Source organism: Alexandromys fortis, unplaced genomic scaffold (assembly GCF_014885135.2).
Source record: "Alexandromys fortis isolate MF-2015 unplaced genomic scaffold, M_Fortis_MF-2015_v1.1 scaffold_228, whole genome shotgun sequence".
Classification (NCBI taxonomy): Eukaryota; Metazoa; Chordata; class Mammalia; order Rodentia; family Cricetidae; genus Alexandromys; species Alexandromys fortis.
Window position 1 is genome coordinate 579,062 of NW_026068115.1, and position 22,164 is coordinate 601,225.

The following is a 22,164-nucleotide window of genomic DNA, read 5'->3' on the forward strand; positions in this document are numbered from 1 at the left end:
CCAGGCCTGATTAAAGGTATATGGACCAGAGGAAAGGAGCCTGACTCCTGACTATTTGACCTAGGCACTTCTCTGGACCTGAGCTGCTTCATTCCCAGCAGGTGGGATAATTGGGATCCCAGAGGAGGGGACTGATAGTCACACTGGGAGAGCCCATCCACAATCCTTTTTGATCCAAGGAGCCCTGCAGCAGCACACACTCTGAGAGGACAGAGGCAGGCAGACACTCCCTGCTGTGCTAGCACCCTCCCCCATGACAGCTGGTAGCATGACATGCTGCTTGCAATGGGGCAGGGTTGGAGTAGGGGTGCTGGAGTGGTGTCTCCCTGATCTCTTCTACTCCACTGTGACTTGGAGGACCTACCTCATGAGCATGAGGCACCCATCGGCATACCTGGTAATCAAAGCTCCCTGGCTGTTCCCACAAATCTTTGGGGGCCCGGAGGTCCTCCAAGCTCTTGGCTTGGCCCAGTGGCTGCATTGCTGCCTCCATGTCTAAGCTGCTGAAGACATCGTCTAGAAGGTCAATGCTGGCAGCTCGGTCAGGTGGGGCAGGGATAGGCCCCCGGGGCTCTCGCACTAGCTGCTCTGGGCTCTCAGTTTCATCGCCTTCTGCGCTGTCGGATTCTTTCAATGTCCGGTATGGCTGTGGCCTGGGAGGAGACAAAGCCAGCTGGATTTTCCTTCAGAGCATCTATAGGAGCAGCAAACGGCCCTAGCCCTTGAGAATGCCCAGGCCCTAGATCAATGTCTGGCAGTTCTTTGGGGGCTGGTTTAGGTAGGTCTTCAGCATGCTTGGTGCTCTGGGCAGAATGCTGTTGATCTCACTTGCTCTGAGGAGACCCTAAAGTGCTCCAGAGCTCAAGGTCTTTGTATGGAACACATTCAAACCTGGCAGGACTGGAGGCGAGGTGGCATTGCAGGTGGGCATATGCATGTCTTTGTCCCATCTGCTTCCAACCTTAGCCTCAGAGACTCAGGTCCAGAGAGCATGCATGGCTGCTCAGAAGCCCTGGTTCCATCTCTTGCCGTAGGAACCTGGGTGAATCACCTGACCTTGTGAATCTTAGCCCTGTTGGTGTGGTTTCAGGAACAAGTACAGAGGGTACGCAGAGGCTGGTGACAACTACCTATGGCACGCATGGCTGTGTGTTCTGTGCATCCGCACATCACCTTTCTGGTGAGCTGGGTGTAACTCACAGCTGGTTCCTTTCGTTTTTTCATTGAGCCTCGGGCACCATGGATCTGTGAGGAGGCAGCACCTGCTCTGACCTCTAGTAGGGGCTGGCCAGTGCGGTGCCCTGCCTCTAGGGTCAGGCTGGCTGTGCACAGGGTGCTGGTGAAGTGGGTGGAGAGCTCCACCTGCTGGTCATAAGGAGGCTGACACCAAAGACCCACTGAAAGAAGGGAGGCAGCCAACAAACTGCAGTCTGTGACTACCATGCCACTTTACAGATGAGGAAATTGAAGCTCAGGGAAGTTTAGTAACTCACCCTGTGCTTCACAGCACCCAGCGAGGGGTGGGCTGGAAGCCAAGGCTGACAGTCTCCAGAGTCCTTGTCTCGCTCTGACCAAGGAACTAAGAGCCTTTGGAAGGGGTAAGGAGTCCTCCTTCCTAAACACAAGGACACAGCTGTTTATAACCCTTTGTGTTGTGAATTAGGATGGAATGGCTCCCCTTTAAACACACTGGTCGGAACCGGAACCGGCTCTAGGCCCAGGCTAAAGAAGGTGATTTTTAGCACTGCTGAAATAAGGAAAGGCGGGCTGCCGTGTCCTAGAGGTAGAGGCCTTACTGGTCCAGTACTGAGGAGCTGGGGTCCATTCCAGCACCATCAAAGAGGGAAGTGTTAGTCACCAGGGAACTTGAGCCTTTTCACTCAGATGAGTGTGTTCTTTCAGCAGCTCTCTTTGTTCTAACTAGTAAAAGAGACATCAGGGGACACATCAGATCTGTGATTGCACAGACATTACTGTGCAGAAAAGCCAATTCTTCAAACATTTAAAAGAAAAAAATGAATATACTGAAAAGGTATATGTACAGATCAGGTACCTGGGACCAAGGGGGACACTGTCATCATCTGGCATTAGGAAAGAACAGTGGTGGGGAGTGGGAGAAGGGGCTGGCAGCTTTGGACTCAGAAGGTTCAGGATGAAGCCACGGGGCACTTGAGGTTAGGGAACAGAGGTGGGAGGGACACCCAATGTGAAGGAGCCAGCCACTAGCACTCTGATAGGTTGTAGGCACATCCCTGAGGCTCTTGGGAAGAACATTTGTATGTAAGGTGAACCTTGTCTTCCTTTAAAAAAAATTGTTGTTTGTAATTTGTATGCAGCTTAGGTTATAACATAATTAAGATAAAATTAATCTTAAGAAACCCAGGTAGATCATAATGTAAACACACACACACACATACACACACACTTTTTTTTTCCCTGAGACAGAGTCTTGTATATAGCCTGTAACTTGCTATGCAGCCCAGGCTAGCCACAAAACTCACAGTCCATCTATATCTATCTTAGCCCCACACGTTCTGAGACTGCGGGTGTACGTCACCACACATGGCTGATATGCTGCTATTCCCACATTTCCTCCAACCCAAACTGGCCTTTTCCTTACATCTGCCTTCCTGTCTCTGTGGCTTTCTAAGGTACACTGAGAAATAGGAGATCTGTAGTCGTGCTCACTGTGGCTACCAGTTCCAATTAAACAAGTCATTTTCCCCTTGTAAGGAAAGGGGATTGATGCTTCTGCCTTACCTGTCACTTTTGTTGTTACAGCCTTGTGGGGCTGGCACAATAGGAGCCTGAGACCAGGACTGTAGATATGGCATACACCCTACAAGTTGGCACCTAGGAACTTTTCTCCCCAAGGTAACAAGCAGCCCCAGTCCCCCAAGCTCCCCCCGCACCCAAAGAGTCACCAGGCTGAACCCAAGGTGCTGGGAGGAGGAAGAGACCATTCAAAAGGAGCAGAGAAGAAAAAGCTTTCAGTGAAGCTGGTGCTCGGGGCCTCTTCCTGTCGGCATTCCTCATCAGAGGAGTCTTCAGAGAGAAAAACAGCATAGTGTCGGAAGGGCTTTACCAGGCTGGACAGAGAGAAGAGAAGAGGCAGTTAGGGCACCACGAGAGCACAGGGTGGGAAGAAGGCCCAGGGCGCCCACTGGGATGGCTCCAAGTGGAGAGGAAGCTGGGTTTGCCATGTGTGTCAAGGGCCTGAAACTCTCATCCAGGCACGTCTGACTTGATTACCCATTTCCAGAGATGCTCACTGCTCTCTGCCTGAAGTACTAAAACACTTTCAGCAAGTAGAGCAGGTACTGCCGGCTGGACGCGCCCTTCCCATCACACGTAATGCCAATGAAGAGAATTTGAAACCATGACATAGTTGTTGTTTTTACGATTGGCCTCCCCAAACCTGTAGGCTCCATCTCTATAGATTCCGTTAGCTGTAAATTGAAAATGTTTGGGTGGTGGCGCACACCTTTAACCCCAGCACTCGGGAGGCAGAGGCAGGCGGATCTCTGTGAGTTCCATGACAGCCAAGACTATGCACAGAAAAGCTCTGTCTTGAAGAAAAAAAAAAAAGAAAAAAAAAGAAAAAGAAAATGTGCATCTGTACTGAACATGTGCAGTCTGTTTCCACTGTTAGGTTATTCTCCTAATACAGCTCTCCAGCTCGTACAGAGCAGGAAAACTAGATTAGCTATAAAAAGTAACCTAGAGGTGGGTTGAAGTATATCGGTGGGTTTGTAGGGGTCTTTGCAAACACCACACCGTTTCAATGGGCATGAACACCCCAGTTTTAAGCATCAGTTTTCTGAGGATATTGCAGCCCCCTCATCTTCTTGTGGAAAATGGCACAAGAGAAAAACTGGAAAAGAAGTGCTCAGGTTCCAGTAATGGCAGGTGGGACTGTGGGTGGCCACACCTCCTGCCTCTTTTCCTCTCTCTAAAGCATGCATATCCTACTTTAATAACAGGGAAAGATTAAGGAAAAAGCAAGTTATGTGGAAGCCAGCCCTGGAAAGACCCACTTCTGATTAGCTGCCCACTCTCCCTCGCATGCTTCTTCAGAGAATCTCTTTCATCTGTGATGTGGAAATTAAATATTCATTGTTATAAAAAATATATCTCCCTTGCCAGCTACCTGTGCTCTAGCTCTATAAACAAACACACAGCCCAAGGAGTTCACACCTGGCTCCTAGCAATTATGTACGGACCATCAGTGCCCATGAGAGGCCACAGGTTCAGGAAAAGAGAGCCCAAACTGTGGCAGATTCAAATCCTGGCTCCACCATGACAGCTGAGGCCTCTAACCCTGCCCTGTCAGTGGCTGGGCTCATTGTGAAGAACCCTAAGAGGTGACAGTGAAGGTTTGGGGAGACGGAGGAGACAGGTATCAGGAGGGCACCTGCTCTGAGAAGCCTTCCTGCACTCCCTGTGCTGGAATTCCTTTCAGATTTTATTTGGAACGGGAAACACATTTGAAACAAGTTCACAAAGGCCTGAACAGGAGGTTGGGGGGAGGGCCCTGGGGTGGCCAGTGCTGTGATCTCCATCGCTAGAGCTCCCAGGGCCACCCACGGCTCTAGCACTTGCAGCTGTGCGCCCTCACTTTCTTCCTAGTTCCTGAGGCCAGCCATTAGTCTCATCTCCAAACTTCAGTGGAGGTTGTGGCTTCCTGGGGAAGCTACTAGCCCTGCATCATGCACCAGGAGGTGGCAGGGCAACAGGGTTCTGCTGGCCTCCACTCCCAGGCTGCCTGGGTACCAAGGACGAGACACCTCAGCTCTTCCACAACTGGAGAAGGATTGGCTGTGGAAACATGCTGGTGGCAGGACGCTTTGGATGAAGAAACATGTCTCACCTGACCTGACACAGACTAGGTTCCTGTTGCTTTCATAACCAATGAGGCTGAGTAGAAAGGACAGATTAATCCACTGCAAAAGGGGTGAGGAGAAATACTCAGACGCTGGGGTAACCCCTGCTATCTAGCACGGCGCCATTTCCAGCTGGCATCGGGCAGCAAGGCCAGCATTTTCACTCCACTCTGGGCAGCTTGAGGTGCATGGTGGGAATGGGTGGGTGCAGGATCAACCCCTGAGGTTTCTTCCCATCCACTACAGCACTTCAGCTGGAGAACTATCTCCGAGCAGACATTCTGTCACTTAGCTTTGTGTCTGTCTATCCCCAGCACACTTACTGCTATTCCATCTTGAAGACCTGGCCTAAATGTCATCCCTAGTATGTCTCTAAATTTCATCCCAAATGCTGTTACCAGGAGTTCCCAGCTCTTCCTGGCTGTGGGTCCTGGTGCATCACAGATCCCAGTTAATCTGTAATTCTGTTCCTGACTGAGGCCAGGGGTCTGACCATTGCTGCTATTCACCCACATTAGTAGTTGAAGGGATGAGAGCTAGCATGCTGGGGGTCCCCCAGCCCTTCTCTCGGAGCACCTAATACTTCACACAGATTGTTTCATCGCTTTAGAGCTCTGGTAGGCGTGCCCCTTCTTTGGATTCCCTACCTGCCCTCTGAGAGGCTTAGACATGGAGTATATAAGACCCAGGGCAGAAACCTTCAGATAGGGTTCAGGTTAAGACTACAGGCGTGGAGGGCCCTGGGGTGGGCAGGGCTATGACTGCTAAGCACAGCAACCTAACATGCAGAACCAGCACACAAACTCCATAGTCCATCCGTCTAGCCATCTCCCCATTTGTCTGAGCACCTGTCTACCCAACGGCCACTTCCTGCCTGTGCATAAGCAAACCTAGTGCTGGCCAGGCACTGGGGACTGCTGATGTAGGACAGAGAAGTGAGCAGGTAAGTACACCAGGAGTACCTCAGGGGATGTAGTTTAGGCTGCCCTGAGGGTCACAGCACTAACTGTGGACAGACACAAGAGAACACCTGGGTCACAGAAGAACTAAGTGCCTGGTGACCCTCAGATGTACTGTGAATGTCTTCTGACTGTCACAGAAAGCATGGGCCTCTTCCCTGGCACAGTTCACATGGTGACTGACCGCCACTAAGTCTGTCACATCCACAGAGAGCAAGAGCCTTTGTGCTGGGCAGGACTTTGGTGTCATTAAAGTCCTGCAAGGCAAGGATCTGACACCCAGAGTTCCCTCCATGCCATAAATGCAGCCAGCTCTGTGCCAGGCTAGGCTCAGGTGCTCATTGCACAGCACTGCTTCTTGAGGGACAGGGCACTGCACTGGAAGGTGCCATGGGATCTGGTCAGCCCCAGCTTTGTCACGTCTAGAAAACATGGATGGTGAAAACTCATCAAAGAACTCATACACTGTCCTGTACAGTTTCTCACTAACTCTTCATGACAAAGAAGTCAAAGCTCAGAGAGTGGAATCTCCTGGCTGGGGTCACACAGCAGCTGAAGCTGTATGAAGCTGGAACGGAAACCGGATTTGCCTGTCTGTCTCTAAACACTGTAGGGTTCTGCCACCTGTTTCCTGGAGCTGAAACAATGAAATAAGAGGTAGGGGTTCCCCTTCCACTTTAATGAAAGGTGAGGTTTCAAAACAAACTTATTTAAATTCAGCTGCTCATGCTCTCCTATGAAAGATACAGTCAGATATTTGTCAGGGATAAAGGATGAACTATTGAAAACGTCCAGGCTTAAATTTTTTATTAGCTAAAGGCAGAATATAAAAAAGTACCTCTTCCCTCATTAACCCAATTCAGCTACTATCCTGCAGTCTGACCCCCACCATTTGCCTGGATTTTATTACATACAAAGGGGCTGTCTGGGAAAAGACAGGCCTTGCTGAACTTGGCTATCCAGCAAAGACTGTGATGTCACGGCATGAGAGAAAGGCTCTGTCCATCATGGCTTGGACCTACCTGTAATCCCCCTGCTGCCCCTGCCTCGTCCACTACCCTGCAGCTGAGTGCCCATGTGGATGACTCCTGAGCCCTTTCTAATGTTTGGTTTCACGTGTCTCTGGTTAGTGCACGTGTATGACAGTGGTGACAGGCAAGGCTGTTCCTTTTTAAATACCATGTCAGAGACATGGCATCAGGAAGCAGTGTGTGCTCTGTGCTCTCCACTGCTCCAGGATCGCACTGACTTATTTTTTAATGAGGAATATCTACATCTTGAGTTTTTTTTTTTTTATGTGTCACATCGTATGGACAAATCAGCCGCATGTCACGCTGGCCCAGAATGAAGTGCTGACAAATGTAGATGTTCCAATTTAATTGACATTTAAATGCACTTGAGATGAAGTTGGGAGGAAATCAGCCAGGCCTTGGTCTCCCGAGGTAATGAAGGGACACCGTGATCATTTCAGAAGAATCCTTTCACTCCAGCACAAAGGGGCTTCACTTTGTAAATGACCTGGCGACTCTGGTCCCTTGCTGACACAGCCCTGGTGGGGTAACATGTTTAGAAAGGCACTGAGAAGACCAGTCTCTGCACTTTTTGCCTCCTTTCCCTTCCTTTCCAGACACCTTGGCAAAGTTACTTTATATTCTTGGACCCTGAGCTCTCTGCAATGGAGACCTTCCTGAAGGTCTGAGCAGAGAAGTGAAATGGTCAGTGGCCAAGGGATTTGCGTGGTGCCTAGCAAATACTGAATCCTCATGTGCTTTCACTGCCCCTTCACAGACTGATGCCAGGCACCTGCATCCTGACTCAGGGCTGAAGAGGTGGCTGCTACCTTCCATGTGAGTGCTTCTCTGTAGGCTGTGTATCAGCACACAGGTGTCATCCAGCCAGCTCTACTTAGAGTCCCCACATCTTTCCAACCCCAAGATCCAGGGCCAGTCTCCAACCACAGGCTTGACAGTGGCTGAAACAAGCAGAAGGGACTCTGAAAGCAAGGTGGGGTACCTCTGGGAGGTGACCTGGAGCTGCTCCCAAGAGTTTGAGTAAGGGCCGTTGTGCCAAGGGAGTTACTGAAGGCTGACACAGGAACTAGCTGCACAGTTATCTGCTGAAGAATAAGTCACTGCCATCCCCAACCACCATCAGAACAAGGGTTGTCTGCTGTCAGTGATGGCTCCTGCTGTTCCATTCCCTTGGAGACTGGCTCTACCAGGAGATAGTGGGGTTTGGGGATACCCTTATCTCAAAGGCTCTTGGCTGAGGCTCCCCTGGACAATGGTATGGACTCCTCACTACCGTCCATACTGTACTGGCTGGGCTCAGGGAGGCAAGCCAAGATGTGTGAGGAGCTGGGAATGCAAGCTGCTGAGCCAGGGTGGCACGGGATGTGTAAGAGGCTGGGGTCTCAGGTAAGCTGGCAGTGTCTTTAGAGGTGAATGAAAGGTGACTCCTAGGGCTCTGCAGAGGGAATAAAGTCCCTGTGGTGACAGTGCATGATGTCCTCCCTGTGTGTGGGGAGAGGGTACTCAGTCATAGCCACTGAAGCAAACAGGTTGCTGTCATTGGTCACTGTCAGTCCTAGGGTGTGTTCTGTTGTCAGCTGTGGTAGAGACACCCCCAGTTTGTACTCACTTGGATGAGGGTGGCTGTTGGTTCCTGCTTTTCCAGTCCTAGCTCTAGCTCTTCATCTGGTTTCTGGCTTCTCTTTGTCTCTACCACCCAGAATCCACTAGGGAGGGTGGGGAGTCAGGCCAGGGGCTTCTTGCTCTGCTAAGTGGGTCTGTAACCTTCTGTGAAGGTGTTTGGACTTCTGGTTGCTCAGGCAGTGGGTGCTGGCAGCCTGCCAAGGGGTAGCACCAAGACAGCTGCCCCTGCCCCCTGGGGCCCAGGCTAGCTGGCATCCTGGAGAGTTGCTCTGTCAGGGTCAGAGAAGGTGAGGTGCTACAGTAACACTCATGTGAGGTAGACAGCTCCACAGTCACATTCCACGCACACCCAGCACACAGTAGGTGTTTGTCAGGAGTTTGTGGTTGTTTATCGGCACCTGTTGTATCTCCAGGGCTAGTGAACTGTGAACAACAGCATTCACTTTTCCCGATTCCCATGATCCTCCATTTAGGAAACGCCTTTGAGCAGAAGGCTGGATAAGCACTGGTTTGGGAGTCAAAGTCAGAGTTGAAAAATATGCAACTTGCAGCACTTGGGAGGCAGAGGCAGGCAGATCTCTGTGAGCTTGAGGTCAGCCTGGTCTACAGAGCAAGTTCCAGGATGACAGTTTCCAAAGCAACACAGAGAAAAAGAGAAAAATATGCAACTCTTGCCCTGGAGAAGCTCAGAGCGGGTGTGTGTATGTCTACATGCACACTTCCATAAACACGTGTCTGTGAGTGCAACTGATAAGTCCAGAATTCAACAGTGCAGGCTCATGCTGGGGACTGGGGCACAATAAAGAAAGCGTGTGGCCCTGGGAGAACATGAGGGTGTTGGAGGACTAGACTGGCAGTTGCTGAAGAGGTAAGGGGAGGGAGGGGAAGCCATGTGCCCCCTAATTAAGTATGCACCTGTGACTCTTGTGGATACTTTCAGGTATGGTATTAAAAGCAGGTGGTAGAGAAGCCATGGAGCCTCAGAGGTGGTGGTGGGATGAGATGCCACCTTGGGGAAGTATTGTGGGGCAATGGTCTTGTATCCTGTATTGGTTTAATAAAACACTGATTGGCCAGTAGCCAGGCAGGAAGTATAGGCAGGGCAGCCAGAATAAGAAAATTCTGGGAAGAGGAAAGACTCAGTCTGCAGTCGTCACCCAGATGATGAGGAAGCAAGATGAGAATGCCTCACTGGTAAAAGGTACTAAGCCACAGACAAGAATTATGGGTTAATTTAAGGTGTAAGAGTTAGCTAAAAATATGCCTAAGCTATTGGCCAAACGGTGTGTGTGATATGTTTCTGTGTTATTATTCAGGTGTAGGCAGCCAGGAAATGAATGAACAATCTCTGCTTACAGGAAAGCCCATTCATGCATCAGGCCTCTGTGCAAATGAATGACTCCATCCTTGGGGTAGCTCTGGGCTGTATAGGAGGGAAAAGAACTGATTTCATCCAGCAACAAGGAATGGGAGGAATGTCCACAGTGCTACAGCAGCTTGCCTCTTCCAGTGAAGGGGAGCAACTGGACAAGAGGAGGTGCAGAGTGTTCTAAGATGTAGGCTTTGGACATGGTTCTCAGCAAATGCTTCTGGCAATGGTTTCTGGTCTATTTTCATCTTCTGGGGCCTTGGTGCAGGGGCCTGGAGCACACTTGAGACAAATGTAATTGCACACTGCTGTCTGTCAGCAGTGTGAGCTCTGGCTCCACTCAGTGCAGACTGTCCACCCAGCCAGTGCATTGGCAGCTTTCCCCAAACAGAAAATTTCCAACTGCACCCAGGAGCTGGGGTGCAGTTCTGGCAGAAGGATGAGGCAGTGTGGTTCCTGTTTACTGAGTCATACATATCTTTCTACGGCACTGACGGCTATACTGGCTTGGTCATCATTAGGCAAAGCTGAAGCCAAGCTCTGCCACCAACTAGCGGAATAACCAAGGGAAGGGTCAGACTCTTGACAAAGTTTATATCACCACCTCCCAGTTTCTCATGAGGATGCAGTGAAATGTCACATGTAAAGGAAGTTGCATATGTTTCTCAGCGAATGACAGTGTTGGTTCCATTGCTTTAGTGATACAAAATGAGAGAAAGGTCAGTGAGCAGGGGTATTACTCTAGCGTTTTCATATGAATGAAACCTTAGAAACAAAATCTAAAGGTTTATTATAGGGGCAGGTGTGAGACACCCCCCCCATACATTCTGTAGTCACAAATGATAGACATTATCAAGACACAACTGACAAGTCTATATAGTTGGATATCACAGACTGAGGAACTCTAAAAACTTAAGACAAAGCCTGGAGGGAACTCTACACAGATTTTTTTTGGTTTTTTTGAAACAGGGTTTCTCTGTGTAGCCCTGGCTGCCTCTGTAGACCGGGCTGGCCTTGAACTCACAGAGATCTGCCTGTCTTTGCCTCCCGAGTGCTGGGATTAAAGTCCTGCATCACCAATACTTATGTGTAACACAAATACTTAGGTGTAGTTGAATCAAAGCAGTGGGATTCAGAGCAAACTTCTCTTTTCTGGCCTCTAAACTGTCTCTAAGGCTACTGCATTATTCTGACAAAATTTCTTACAAAGATAGATTTCATTTATCTGGTGGAAGAGGTGAGCAGGTTTATGGTCCCCTGGTGGCTGAATCTGGCTCTTCTTTAGTACAAGGGAACTTAAGTAATAGGTTGTGGCCAGCAAAACCTGCATGCAGAGACAAGCCACACACAGTTAGTCCAGAGAGCTTGGAGGGCAGGACAGAGCCCTTCAGGTACACCCATGAGGCGGCCCTAATGCTGCACCAAGGGCATACATGGGGATTTCCCTATAGACTGTCTGCAACTCAGTGAGAGCTGCTGCCGGGTTCCACTGTAACCTCCTCATAGGGAACCCTAGGGGCACCTAGAGGTCACTGTGGTAATTGGATTCTTGGCTCAGTCTCAGTGTGGGGTCCTATGGGGGGGGGCATGATGTTGATTACAATGCCCCTAGAGTTGTCCATGGCCTTTGGTTGAGAAGCAGGTTGGATGGGAATTCCCCAGCACCTGGCATGCTGGGTGGAAATACCTTGGAGCTTGACAGCTAGGCATGCTCTGGCTGGAAACCGGGGCCACTGCTAACTGCGCTGCACTCACTGTAGAGGTTGAGAAGCTGCTGAGGCACAGTCAGGTTATGAATAGGAAGGCTGGATGGTGGAGAAGCTTCTGTCATGACTGCTGATCCCACCAGTCATGGCCCTGGGATTCTGGCTTTACTCTAAAGCCAGAACCTGAGCTCAGTTTCTCCACCAGGAATCTGGAGCAGCACTACCTACCCACCATGATCCTAAGGGTGTGGTATCCAGCCACTGTTGCTTCTTTCTCCTTCCCCAAGTGTAAATGCTCAGGCTCCTGGGAGGACGCTTCTGTGACAGTAGATCTGAGGGGACCCACTTCCCAACCCCAGGTTCCAGGGAACCTGGGAAGAGGGCTGGCAAGCTGGGCAAGTTATTTTGGGACACAAAGCTGTATCTTTGGGCAAAACCAGACTATAAAGAGCACGCACAGGTCCTGTGTTAAGGAGGGCAGCAGTGTGCAAATGTAACCGGCTCTGCCGCTCTCTAACTGTTGTGTCCCCCCTCCCCCCCAGGGGCAAGTGCTAGCACACAAGGACTCAGGGATAGATATTGGGCTCCAGTCGAATGCTCTGCTGACTAGAATCTAAAGGAGGCCTCTTTTGTTTTGAATAATAGAAGGAGCTCATGCTTTCTAAAAAACACAATGGGAGAGGGGTTAATGATTCTTAGAATTACAGTAACAGGAGGGACTAATGCTTCTTGGAGGAAAAGAGCACTGTTTATATTGTTTTCCATTTCTGAGTATGTCTATGTGGTGTCCATGTGCACACATGAGCAAAAGCTAGAAGCTGACCTCGGAGTTCTTCCCCATGGCTGTCCACCTTATCATTCTGAGATGGTCTCTCATTAAACCCATGGCTCACCACGTGGCTGGATCAGTTGGCCGTGTGCTTTGTCCTCCCAGTGCTACAGGCATGAACATGCTCTAGCACATCCAGTTTCTATGTGGTTTCTGGGGATCCAAACCCAGGTCCTAATACTGACCAAGTCATCTCCCCAGCCCTTAACTTCATGTTAATCAGTGACTGAAAAACATGGACAGTTTCCCTCTGAGTCTCCTGAGGTGCTTATCCAAATGCTAAGAAATGGCATTAAGGGGCCAGAAAACCTTAACACAGGAAGGAAATTTCATTTTGAGTTAAGGCTATAGATGAGTCACCTCACCATGGGAACTCTTACGTTTTCAAAAATGGCTGCTGAATGAATGCACATGGATGCACAGACAGAGCGATGGACAGACAGACACACATGGACGCACAGACAGAGCGATGGACAGAGAGGCATGGCAGTAGAAAGGAAGAAACAAACTTCAGTTCAGAGCTGCCAGCTACTGCTGGATCTTGGATCTCAGAGAGCTCAGCTCCTAAGCGGCTCCCTCTTGCTGAACAGAGATAACTATTGAATGTGCCGTTGAAGTGAGGGCCGGGCAGGAAGTAAGAGAGAGCCACCCTTTCCCCACAGTCCAGAGTCTCCAGGATCTCAGTGAACTTACATTCCAGCAGAGACCGAGAACCAAGAAAAGTCAGAGTGGATGACAGGGCCAGGTTCTGAGTCTACGTGTGCCAGTGAAACCACCCCTGAAAAACCCTTTAGACATTGGTTCCTGCCTGCTGGCCCCCCTTCCCAACTCTTCTAACACAAAGCTGACAGGCTGGTGGCGCTGTTTCCCTTCCCTTCTAGAACAATATTTTATGAGGAATATGTTTTATTAAAATATTTTCCACTGGATGCTTCCTGTATTTCGAGAAGTTGGTCTTGCCAGCGTTCCAGTGACAGTTAAGAGAGACACATCCAAGTGCTGTTGTGACGTGGCATTTGGAAGTGGAGGAGCATGGGGGAGGGCAGGGGGATGGCAGCATGGAAGACTTGCAGGAAAACACCGGGTGGCACCAGAAATGTCACTGGTATGACGGGAGCACTGCCTCCTTCTTCCTCATTAAGAATATGTGAAAAGAAACCCTAGCAATGGTGTCATAGAACATTCCCTGCCACCTCTTGGCCAGTATGAGCTGTGGTGAGGTGTGCTCATGGACCTGTCTTTTAATTCCTGTCACCCACCATTGTCTGCCAGCCTTGTGAATCAGCCCCACACTCTTGTCTAGGTCATTTCAACCTGATGCTTTCTGGAAAGAAATCTAAGACAGGCACATTACATGAGAATACTGAGGTTATACCAACAGGCTAAGACAATGACCAGGAAGAGCAACCTTCTAGGCATGCCCGGCTCTCCATACACACTAAAACATCACCTGTCAGTAGTTTAGAACAGGAACAGCATAAATAAATATGCTTTGCAAGTCCAATCTCTAATCAGGACACAAAGTAGGATGTGGACTGCTGCTGGTCTGGTGTGTGTGTGTGTTTGTGTGTGTGTGTGATGCAAGGACATCTGAGTATATGACTCAGTATCTACAGGTCCATGGCCTCTATCCCAGGACACCATTACATGGCTGATCTGCTAGAAGAGGTGGTTAATTCCATCCTCCTCAAGAGAAATCTTTAGGGTAAGAGGAAACCCAGAGCCATGCAGCATTCTCACCACAAGGGGGCAGTCACAATCCATGTCACAATCCATGGCTAGGGAGATGTACCCCAGTAGTCTGACCATGCCAATGTGCAGAACCCAAGTTAAACCTGCCCCAACTTCAGGGGTCCCCTCTCACACATACAAGCACTGCCACACATATTACCACCACCCTCCATTCTCTTTCATTCTCTCTCTCTGGTTCTGTCTCTCTCCCTCTCCTTGTCCCTCTCCCACTCCGACTTTCATTCTGGTGTTCTCTGGGTAAAGACCATTCAGGCTGGTTTTATAATACAGCAGAGGATCATGGGAGAACTGAAGTGCACCTTGGCTAGACCACAGCCTGATATTTTGGAATTGTTTTTCTATTTTTGTGCCAGTTCTTTGTAAAAAGGAGCATTCCTCCCTTCCACACAAAGGACAGTTTTATTTTTCCTCTGCTCTCAAACCACCCTAGGCTAAGAAGAGTTCCTGAACATTCTAAAGATATCCCAGGAAGCTGATGAGTAGTCACGGGGACAGAGAGACAGCGCTGCCTTCTCCAACAGTTCTGCAGCTTTCCACCCTTCAGGTTCAGTCGCTGCATCTACACAGCAGCTGCAGGATATGACAACTGAAGCTGGTGCTGGCTGGGTCCTAGGGTGCCGTGAGGAACTGCAGGTCTGAGGGGACACTGATGCAAAGTCTTTGTAGCACAGCTGCCAATGGTTCAGGAGAGACCAGGGCTAAGGATGTCTTGTGTATAAACTTAGGCGACAGACTTTGAACAGCACCAGACCCACAGATGGTGGCCTTGCTAAGCAAGCAACCTCTCTGGCAAGGTAGCTTATACCAACCTGTGAACTCTATCTTTAATATGAGAGGCCAGGACCTTTGGGGTGTGACTGAGTGGCCTTTGGGCTTCACCAATCAAAGCACAGTCTTTGCTGTGGGGGCCTCTTGCTAATGTGACAACAGAGACTCAGGCTCTGACACCAGTAACCAAGCCCTGTCCCCTGCTTGGTCTCCTTGTGAAACACCTGCTCAGGGTTTAAGGAGTCTTCAAGAGGAAGGCTGGGGCTGCATGCTTGGTCACTACAGAGCTGTGGCTCGTTGGTTGCTTGAGGACAGAAGGAAGGTGGCAACAGTACTCACTGCTCAGGGCTTGAGACAGATGTCCTCCGGCCTTCCACAGTGATATTGCTCTTGGGTCTCTTGACAACATGCGGACGAGGTGGCCGTACCTAAGGATGAGCATGGGGAAATCCCCAAAAAGGAGTGAGTTATAAGTCTATTGTGAACATTTGGGTAGGCAGCCCCAGGAGGCTTGGTTAGACGTTATCCAGGTCTGGGCTTTCAGAGTCCTGCTTATCATGGAAACACCACCATTTAACATACAGCATATGAATGTGCTACCTGGAATTTAACCCAAAAGGCTCTCCTCATCCACAGACCCACTGACCTCTCAGAGTGCTGAGTGAGGTGTGAACTACATGGAATGGAATGACAAAGCCCTTATCAGTGTGTGGAACAAAGAGGTTCCACGCAAGTTTGTTTTGGGATATACACACTCAATGTACTCTTTTATAGCCAAATTACAAGGGTACTTACTTTCTTCTCTAAAGGGAGAGGGGAAGCCAAGTGGCAGCTCCAAAGAGTGCCCAGCTAAACCAGCCTGCTTCTTTGGGTACCCCATGTCTGTCTTCTAGCAGGGCTCAACTGGATGCTGCACAAATCACAGATTGGGGTGGCAGTGGCGGTGCACGAGGGCAGCAGACACTGTGGATAGATGGGTCATTCTGGACTGCCACCTCTGAAAACCAGGATGAAGTCTCAGAGAAGAGATGCCTCCTTCCCTGGCCCATTAGAGCCTGTGATGGATGCTATGCCATGAATTACTGGGTGTCTCATTTGGTCCAATTAGCATTATGTGGCTTAATGTGTGGTACCATCACCTCTGACCACTTCCAGTGTCAAAGAGGTTTGAGAAGAGAGCTGAGAATGTCCCTCTGTGGTTCTGGTTGCTCATGCAGACAAGCCAACATTAGAGCAGGCACAGGAGACTTGCATTTCCTGCAACTGCAATGACACACCAGCTGAGCTCTGCTGGTAAGACGGAAAGCAGAGAGCACACTCCGTTACCAACTGCCCTTTCCCAGCCCGCGGCAACTGGTGGGTGACAGCACAGGGGTGAGGAACAAGTTTACAGAAGTTGGCTGTATACAAGACTAGTCTTGATAGAGTCTCAAGGAGCCCTCAGGTCTGCACACGTCTGACTGAACCAAAGATTTTCCTGTGGAGCGGCCAGTCTGAGCTCAGCCTCATTTGGCAAATCAGAGATGTGGTAAAGGCCAAGAACATTCCACAAATCATGCCATCTTCTTCCACGGGGCTATTGTTAAGACTCAACCACAGGGTGTGGGGAACAGCTGGTGTGGACATAGCACAGAGCGGGGGCTCCAGGAATGCTCATTGCTTCTTTGTGATCTAGATGCCCCCTATTATCAATAGCAAAAGGAAGGGAGGGAGATGTCTGCATAAAGACAGACGGCAGACAGTCTTAATCCTTTCAGGCATCCTGTGAGATGCCTGGTACACAGTGGAGCCTCAGCAGGATTTGTAGACCGGCAACATTACTATCTGGACTCTAACAGTGATAACTATTGCTGTGGTTATCACTGTTATTAGAATAGTGCCTGCCACCCAACAGACATTTGGTCAACATTTGCTGAATAAATGGAGGGCTGTACCTGCCTCCATTCTCATATGGAGCTGCTTTTCCCCCTTGGATCCCTGAGACTATACCTACAGGGAAGGAGTGTGCAGCTGTGTGCAAGAGGTCTTCTACCTTTGGTAAGGACCTGGGGATTGTGCTCAGAAAGGTCAGACATTATGGTCTGTTGGCTTGTCCTGCACAGGGCTGCTCCTTGCTACAATGAAGACAGGTTAAGAATGCGAACTTGCTACTGAAATGGGGGGATTAAGTTTGTGGCAACTTCAACTGAACTTGCAACGTGGTGAAACATGGGGAAAAAGAACAACAGAGCTAATTAGAGGAGCTGAGCTGTCAGAGTGCTGTTGAATGGCTCAGCGCCAACAAACAAAAGGAAAGGGTTGGCAATCAGCAGGATCGATGGAGGAGACTGCTTCATTAGGGATGATAAAACAGACAGAGGAGGGAGAAGAGCAAGGGCCGAGGGGAGGCTGGGAAAGACACAACGGACCAGAGACAGTCACCCCTGTGGTTACAGACCCACCCAGAGTCACACATACCTCACTGGTGTAGGATTATCATTACAGACAAACACTCAGATGGACCAGGCCTGGGGACTACAGTGTGTAGTCTCACAAAGACATGCACAAGATGTGCTGGTGCCGTGCACGCGCGCGCACGCGCACACACACACACACACACACACACACACACACACACACACACGGTGCAGTGGTGGCAGGTCACAACTAGGCCTAGACACACACAGACAATTGGTTTAATCAAAGCTGAATCAAAAGACAATGCAGCAACAATCCCAGTGTATTTCAGCAGTACAATCCCTCTTTTGGGGTGCTTAGGAAGGGAGAAGGCTGGGTGGAGGGGAAAAACTGCTCTCATATACAACAGGGGCTGGCCCACCATTGCTAGGATCTCAACAATGCCAGAAGAGAGAATGCTGAACAGGGCTTTGCATTTGTTCCCAGGACTGGAGGGGAAAGTTGGGAAGCCAGCCAATTCCCCACCGGATTCAAAACCTGAGAAATCTAAGTCGGCAGGGTTAAGTGTGTACTGAATACAAAAGCACCGAGTACATTTGATTTTAATGGTGAGTAAGAAATAATAAATAGAGAGCTTATAAAGTGCTTCACATGTGGGCCCACAGCAGCCTGCCTTCCCCTGGTGGTTCCAGCCACTGTCCTTCATCTAGGAGACGCCAGTATGATTTTCTTTTGCTCTTTCCTCCCCCTTATTAAGAAGAAACCGTGGATCCTCTGGTCACAGCTGAGCTCCAGCCACAGGTGCTGAACTACAGGATCCCTGTTGTCAAAGCTGAGTGTCTGCCACTGCATGGCCTTACCACAATGGCCATCCCCCGTGTGCTTAGCTGGATGTTTACAACCAAGTGACCTGGCATATCCTGACATGGAACCATGTCAGGCTGTCATTTCTATGGCCCTTAGGAATTCTATGGCCCAGGTCTCCCTAGTTCCTTCCCACTCGGTGTGTATTGGTATCCACTGGACATGCTGACATCAGTGTATCCAGAATGAGTAATAGTCCCTGTGGCCTGGGGACTTTGGGGTACAACATATCTTCTAGCCTTCTAATCTGTTTCTCAGTGGCTCTGCTTGCATGGCCCAAGAACATGGCCAGTCAGTCATCTCTTGCCTTGGCTAGGAGCAGAGGCAGCTGCTACCCAGTCCTCTTCTGGGGCAATATTTGCTTCCTCAAGTTGTGGACACCCCACAATCTACCCAAGTCCCCACACTGGTAAGACTAGGGTCCATCAGCGCCGTCTTCAGGACTGAGTTTTTCTCCAAGAGCTACCATGCCTTGATCCTCTGGCTGTCCAGAAGACCAGGTGTCTAAGTTTGTTCTGAGCGCCCTACCAGTACCCTATGGCTGCTAAAAGCTGTCTGTAAAGAACTAGAGAGGGAGGTCTGGTCTCAAAGGCCAGCATGGTTTCTTACTATCTCTGTGGTCTTGGCTACACACTAGGGAAATGACATTTGCTTTCCATGGGCTGGAGCAAGGACAGATGAAACAATATGGAGTACCTAGTTCAGTCCAACGCACATTCAAAGGAGTTCCCAGCTCTTATCTCTGCCAAAACAATGCTGCCCCAGAGACCTCACGGATAGGGAACTGGGGACACCAGGAGGACTGTTGAGTTCTACTGTCTGGTGATCCTTGGTAGTAATAGTTCAGCTACCAAACATCTTCTCTACAATGGGCAACCACAGTGTTTAGTACACAGAGCTACTGTGATGCTTGGTTGAGATGCGATCACCAAAACAGGTTAGTGGCTATAAAATCCTAGGCAAAGCATAGCTCTTAATAAAATGGGTCATTATTTAAAAGTGGTAAGGTTAAAAAAAAACCTGTTAGAAAGAGTAAAAGCAGCTACGGTGTGTCTGGTTCTGTGCTAGATGCCCTCCAAATATCACCTGATTTCATTTTTTCAGAAGATCACTATGAATGAGGACCTGGTTTCAAAGAGCAGGGCAGGTCGGAGAGCTTTAGTACTTGCCCAAACACACACATCCTTAGCATTCCGGCCCAGTTCTGATAATCCCAAATCGTTATTGCTAAGGTTTGTACTGAAACATTTGCTGTACTATACAAGATTTAACCTGGATGTGCTTGCGGTCCCTCAGAGCATGTCACTGATGTTTGTCCCTTCCTTCTGATGACAGGGAGTAGAAAATTCCAGCCCCTTGACAGTTGTGCCAACTGGGGTTTGGGTGAATTACATTTTCATAGGGGCACAGAATGGGTCCATCACCTCACAAGGCTGGAATGGTAGATTCCCAACTTACATCCCCCGTCTCTACCTCAAACCTTTAACATCTGCACTCAGTGGGGAAGAGGAAGAAACAGAATCACAGGACAGCTGACATCTACCCAGATAGTAGCTACCCAATGGATGCTGGGTGTGTACACCATGGATTCAAACAGACACTTGGCTTAGCCTTGTTCCTGCAGAGGATGGACTTTGTGCCTTCATAAGACAGACCTGGAGGAGTACACCAGGAAAGGCTGGCACACTAGTTTTTGAGGTGCTCTGACTATAACTGACCCCTATGCTTGGGCATGGTTGCCTTGGATAACAGACTGGAAACCCCTCCCTTGGGAAGTAGCCCCCATCAAACCATCCTAGTAAGTTTCTCACACTGAGAAAGTTATGTCCTAGGAGTTTACAGTCTGTGTACATGGGAAAAGAAGCACATGGATGCTTAGCACTGATGCTGGATGTCAAACCAAGGCTCTGTTCATGTTAGACAAGCACTCTGTCAGGGACCATGTCTCCAGCCCTTGGCATTTCTCTCTACAACACATGGGCCTTTCTCCATGTCCTACTCTGTTCACAGCGGTTGGCTGGTTAGGACTGTATGTTGTTCTCTTTTCCAACCCTTCTTTAGTACCTTTTGTAGGCAGGTACCTCTCCCTGTGAAGCCTAGAAGGGGCTTCTAGCCATCTATCCGGGTACTATGTTTTCAGCCCTCGGGAAGGTACAGCAAACATTTCCCAACCAAGACCTGAGGGAATAAGATCCCTGCTGTCAGACTGTGGCTTCCTCTGTGAGGAAGAGGCATTTGTAGTGAGCCATTAGAGCCCAGTGGCTAGAGATACAGCTCTCCCCGGGAGATTCGCTTAAATGATGCGAAGCTTCACACAGCAGCCTGGCTATCCATGGCTATGGCCTGCAAGTCACTGAGTTGATTCAGAAAAAGGAGAGAGAAGCCCAGAAAATGCAAATTCCAGCTCATGCCACACAGCAAGGGAAGTTGAAAAACCCATTTCCCGGTTCCTTGTGCCAGGCAGGAGAGTCTACACTCTCTAGGTTTAGTGAGGCCAGGGGAGAGGGCTAGGCAGTGTTAGAAGGGGAGGGCACACCACTGGCTACTCACGGGCCTTGAGCGCTGGATCTTGGGAGGCGGTGGCCGAGTGGGATGGAGTCTTTGTAGCTGCATTAAAGTGGAAACTTAAAACATCAGTTCACATTGAGATGGCTCCATGCATCTCTACACATGGCCTGGGGGAAAGACTTGAGGTCCCCACGTTGGAGCCTGGAGTCTGCTCCCTCACCCCAATGTCTTAGTCCTCTCTCTGCTGGCTTGTTAGTGCTGGCCTCCTATCTGGCCTGGAACAGATCATCACAATTGCCTTTCAGCAAGACCTCTTTCTCCGATCTTCTTTTTCTGCTCAGGTCAAGGGGGACTTTGTAAACTTCAGCATGACACCACACCACATCACACTCACTTTAGAAACCATCAGTGGCTACTCCTGTCCTAAGCTGGCATGCCTAGATTTTATTAGAAGCACCATGTAGATCTTTCCCAAAGTTTACTCGCCCAACCTGAGACAACCCCCAAGTGGCACTGGGCTCTTATGCCTCACTTCCTATCTGCCCTTCGAAGAGTGGACCTCCCCAAAATGTTTTCCACCCCTTTCTGTTTGTTCAACATATCTTTTATAGTTCGATTTGATCTTTCTGTGACTGCTTGACTTGTAGGATTGTATGGTATACCTGTAACATGCTTGATATTGTAATAATCAAAAAACCCGTTTCATTTTCCTAGAGACATAAGCAGGACCATTATCTGTCTTTATTTGTGTAGGTATACCCATGATAGGCATGACTTCGAATAAATGAGTGATTATTGAATCAGCTTTTTCTGAACTTAAAGCAGTTGCCCACTGAAAGCCTGAATAAGTGTCAATGGTGTGATGAACATATTTTAATTTGCCAAATTCTGCAAAGTGGAACACATCCATCTGCCAGCGCGTAGCCCAGCTAGCTCAGTCAGTAGAGCATGAGACTCTTAATCTCAGGGTCGTGAGTTCAAGCCCACGTTGGGCGCCAAAATGTAACAGCATAAATGAATGCAGATAGATTGTAAAAATAAATACAGCTTTAATGGGGAAATAGACTTACAGAACAACCATTCCTGCGGCGACCAGGAAAGCAGAAGCAACAGCTGGGAGCATGCTCGCCAGATTTATAGGTAAACATTAGCCCGAGGCGAACACGCCCCCTTAAGGGGCGGGACTTATTCCTACATTGATTGTCCTGGCAAATGTGGTCTTGTCCTTCAAGGCCCTGTGCAGGTCAAATGCTGTCTCCCAGGACTGTAAGTGCCCAGGGCCTCTGCTACAAGTGACTGGTTATGGTGAAGTACCTGGTCCATTATCCCCATGTTCTCATTTTTTCAAATGTTCCTTGAAGGGACCCACTGCTGTGCCTGCAGAAGGTTGAATGGGATTTGGGGAGGGAGGAGCTTGCTCAGTAAATGTCTGGTGAACAAATACAACTTGAAGAACATGCTTGCCTTTTGCGGTT

The 22,164-nt window shown here is 49.3% G+C and overlaps 1 protein-coding gene across 12 annotated transcripts in view; it reads right to left on the reverse strand.

Moving 5' to 3' along the window:
* Positions 1–22,164, reverse strand: part of Dennd1a (DENN domain containing 1A) — a 552,823-nt gene that overhangs the window by 2,500 nt on the left and 528,159 nt on the right. For 4 of the 12 annotated variants that reach the window (XM_050124870.1, XM_050124871.1, XM_050124869.1 and 1 more), the window contains 4 exons: positions 20,732–20,788; positions 15,260–15,348; positions 2,925–3,089; positions 395–653 (listed from right to left, as the gene is read on the reverse strand). In XM_050124870.1, coding sequence (XP_049980827.1) covers positions 395–653; positions 2,925–3,089; positions 15,260–15,348; positions 20,732–20,788 — 570 coding nt within the window. The remainder of the gene's footprint in view (positions 1–394; positions 654–2,924; positions 3,090–15,259; positions 15,349–20,731; positions 20,789–22,164) is intronic. The other 8 variants (XM_050124872.1, XM_050124867.1, XM_050124875.1 and 5 more) reach the window with 5 other exon arrangements.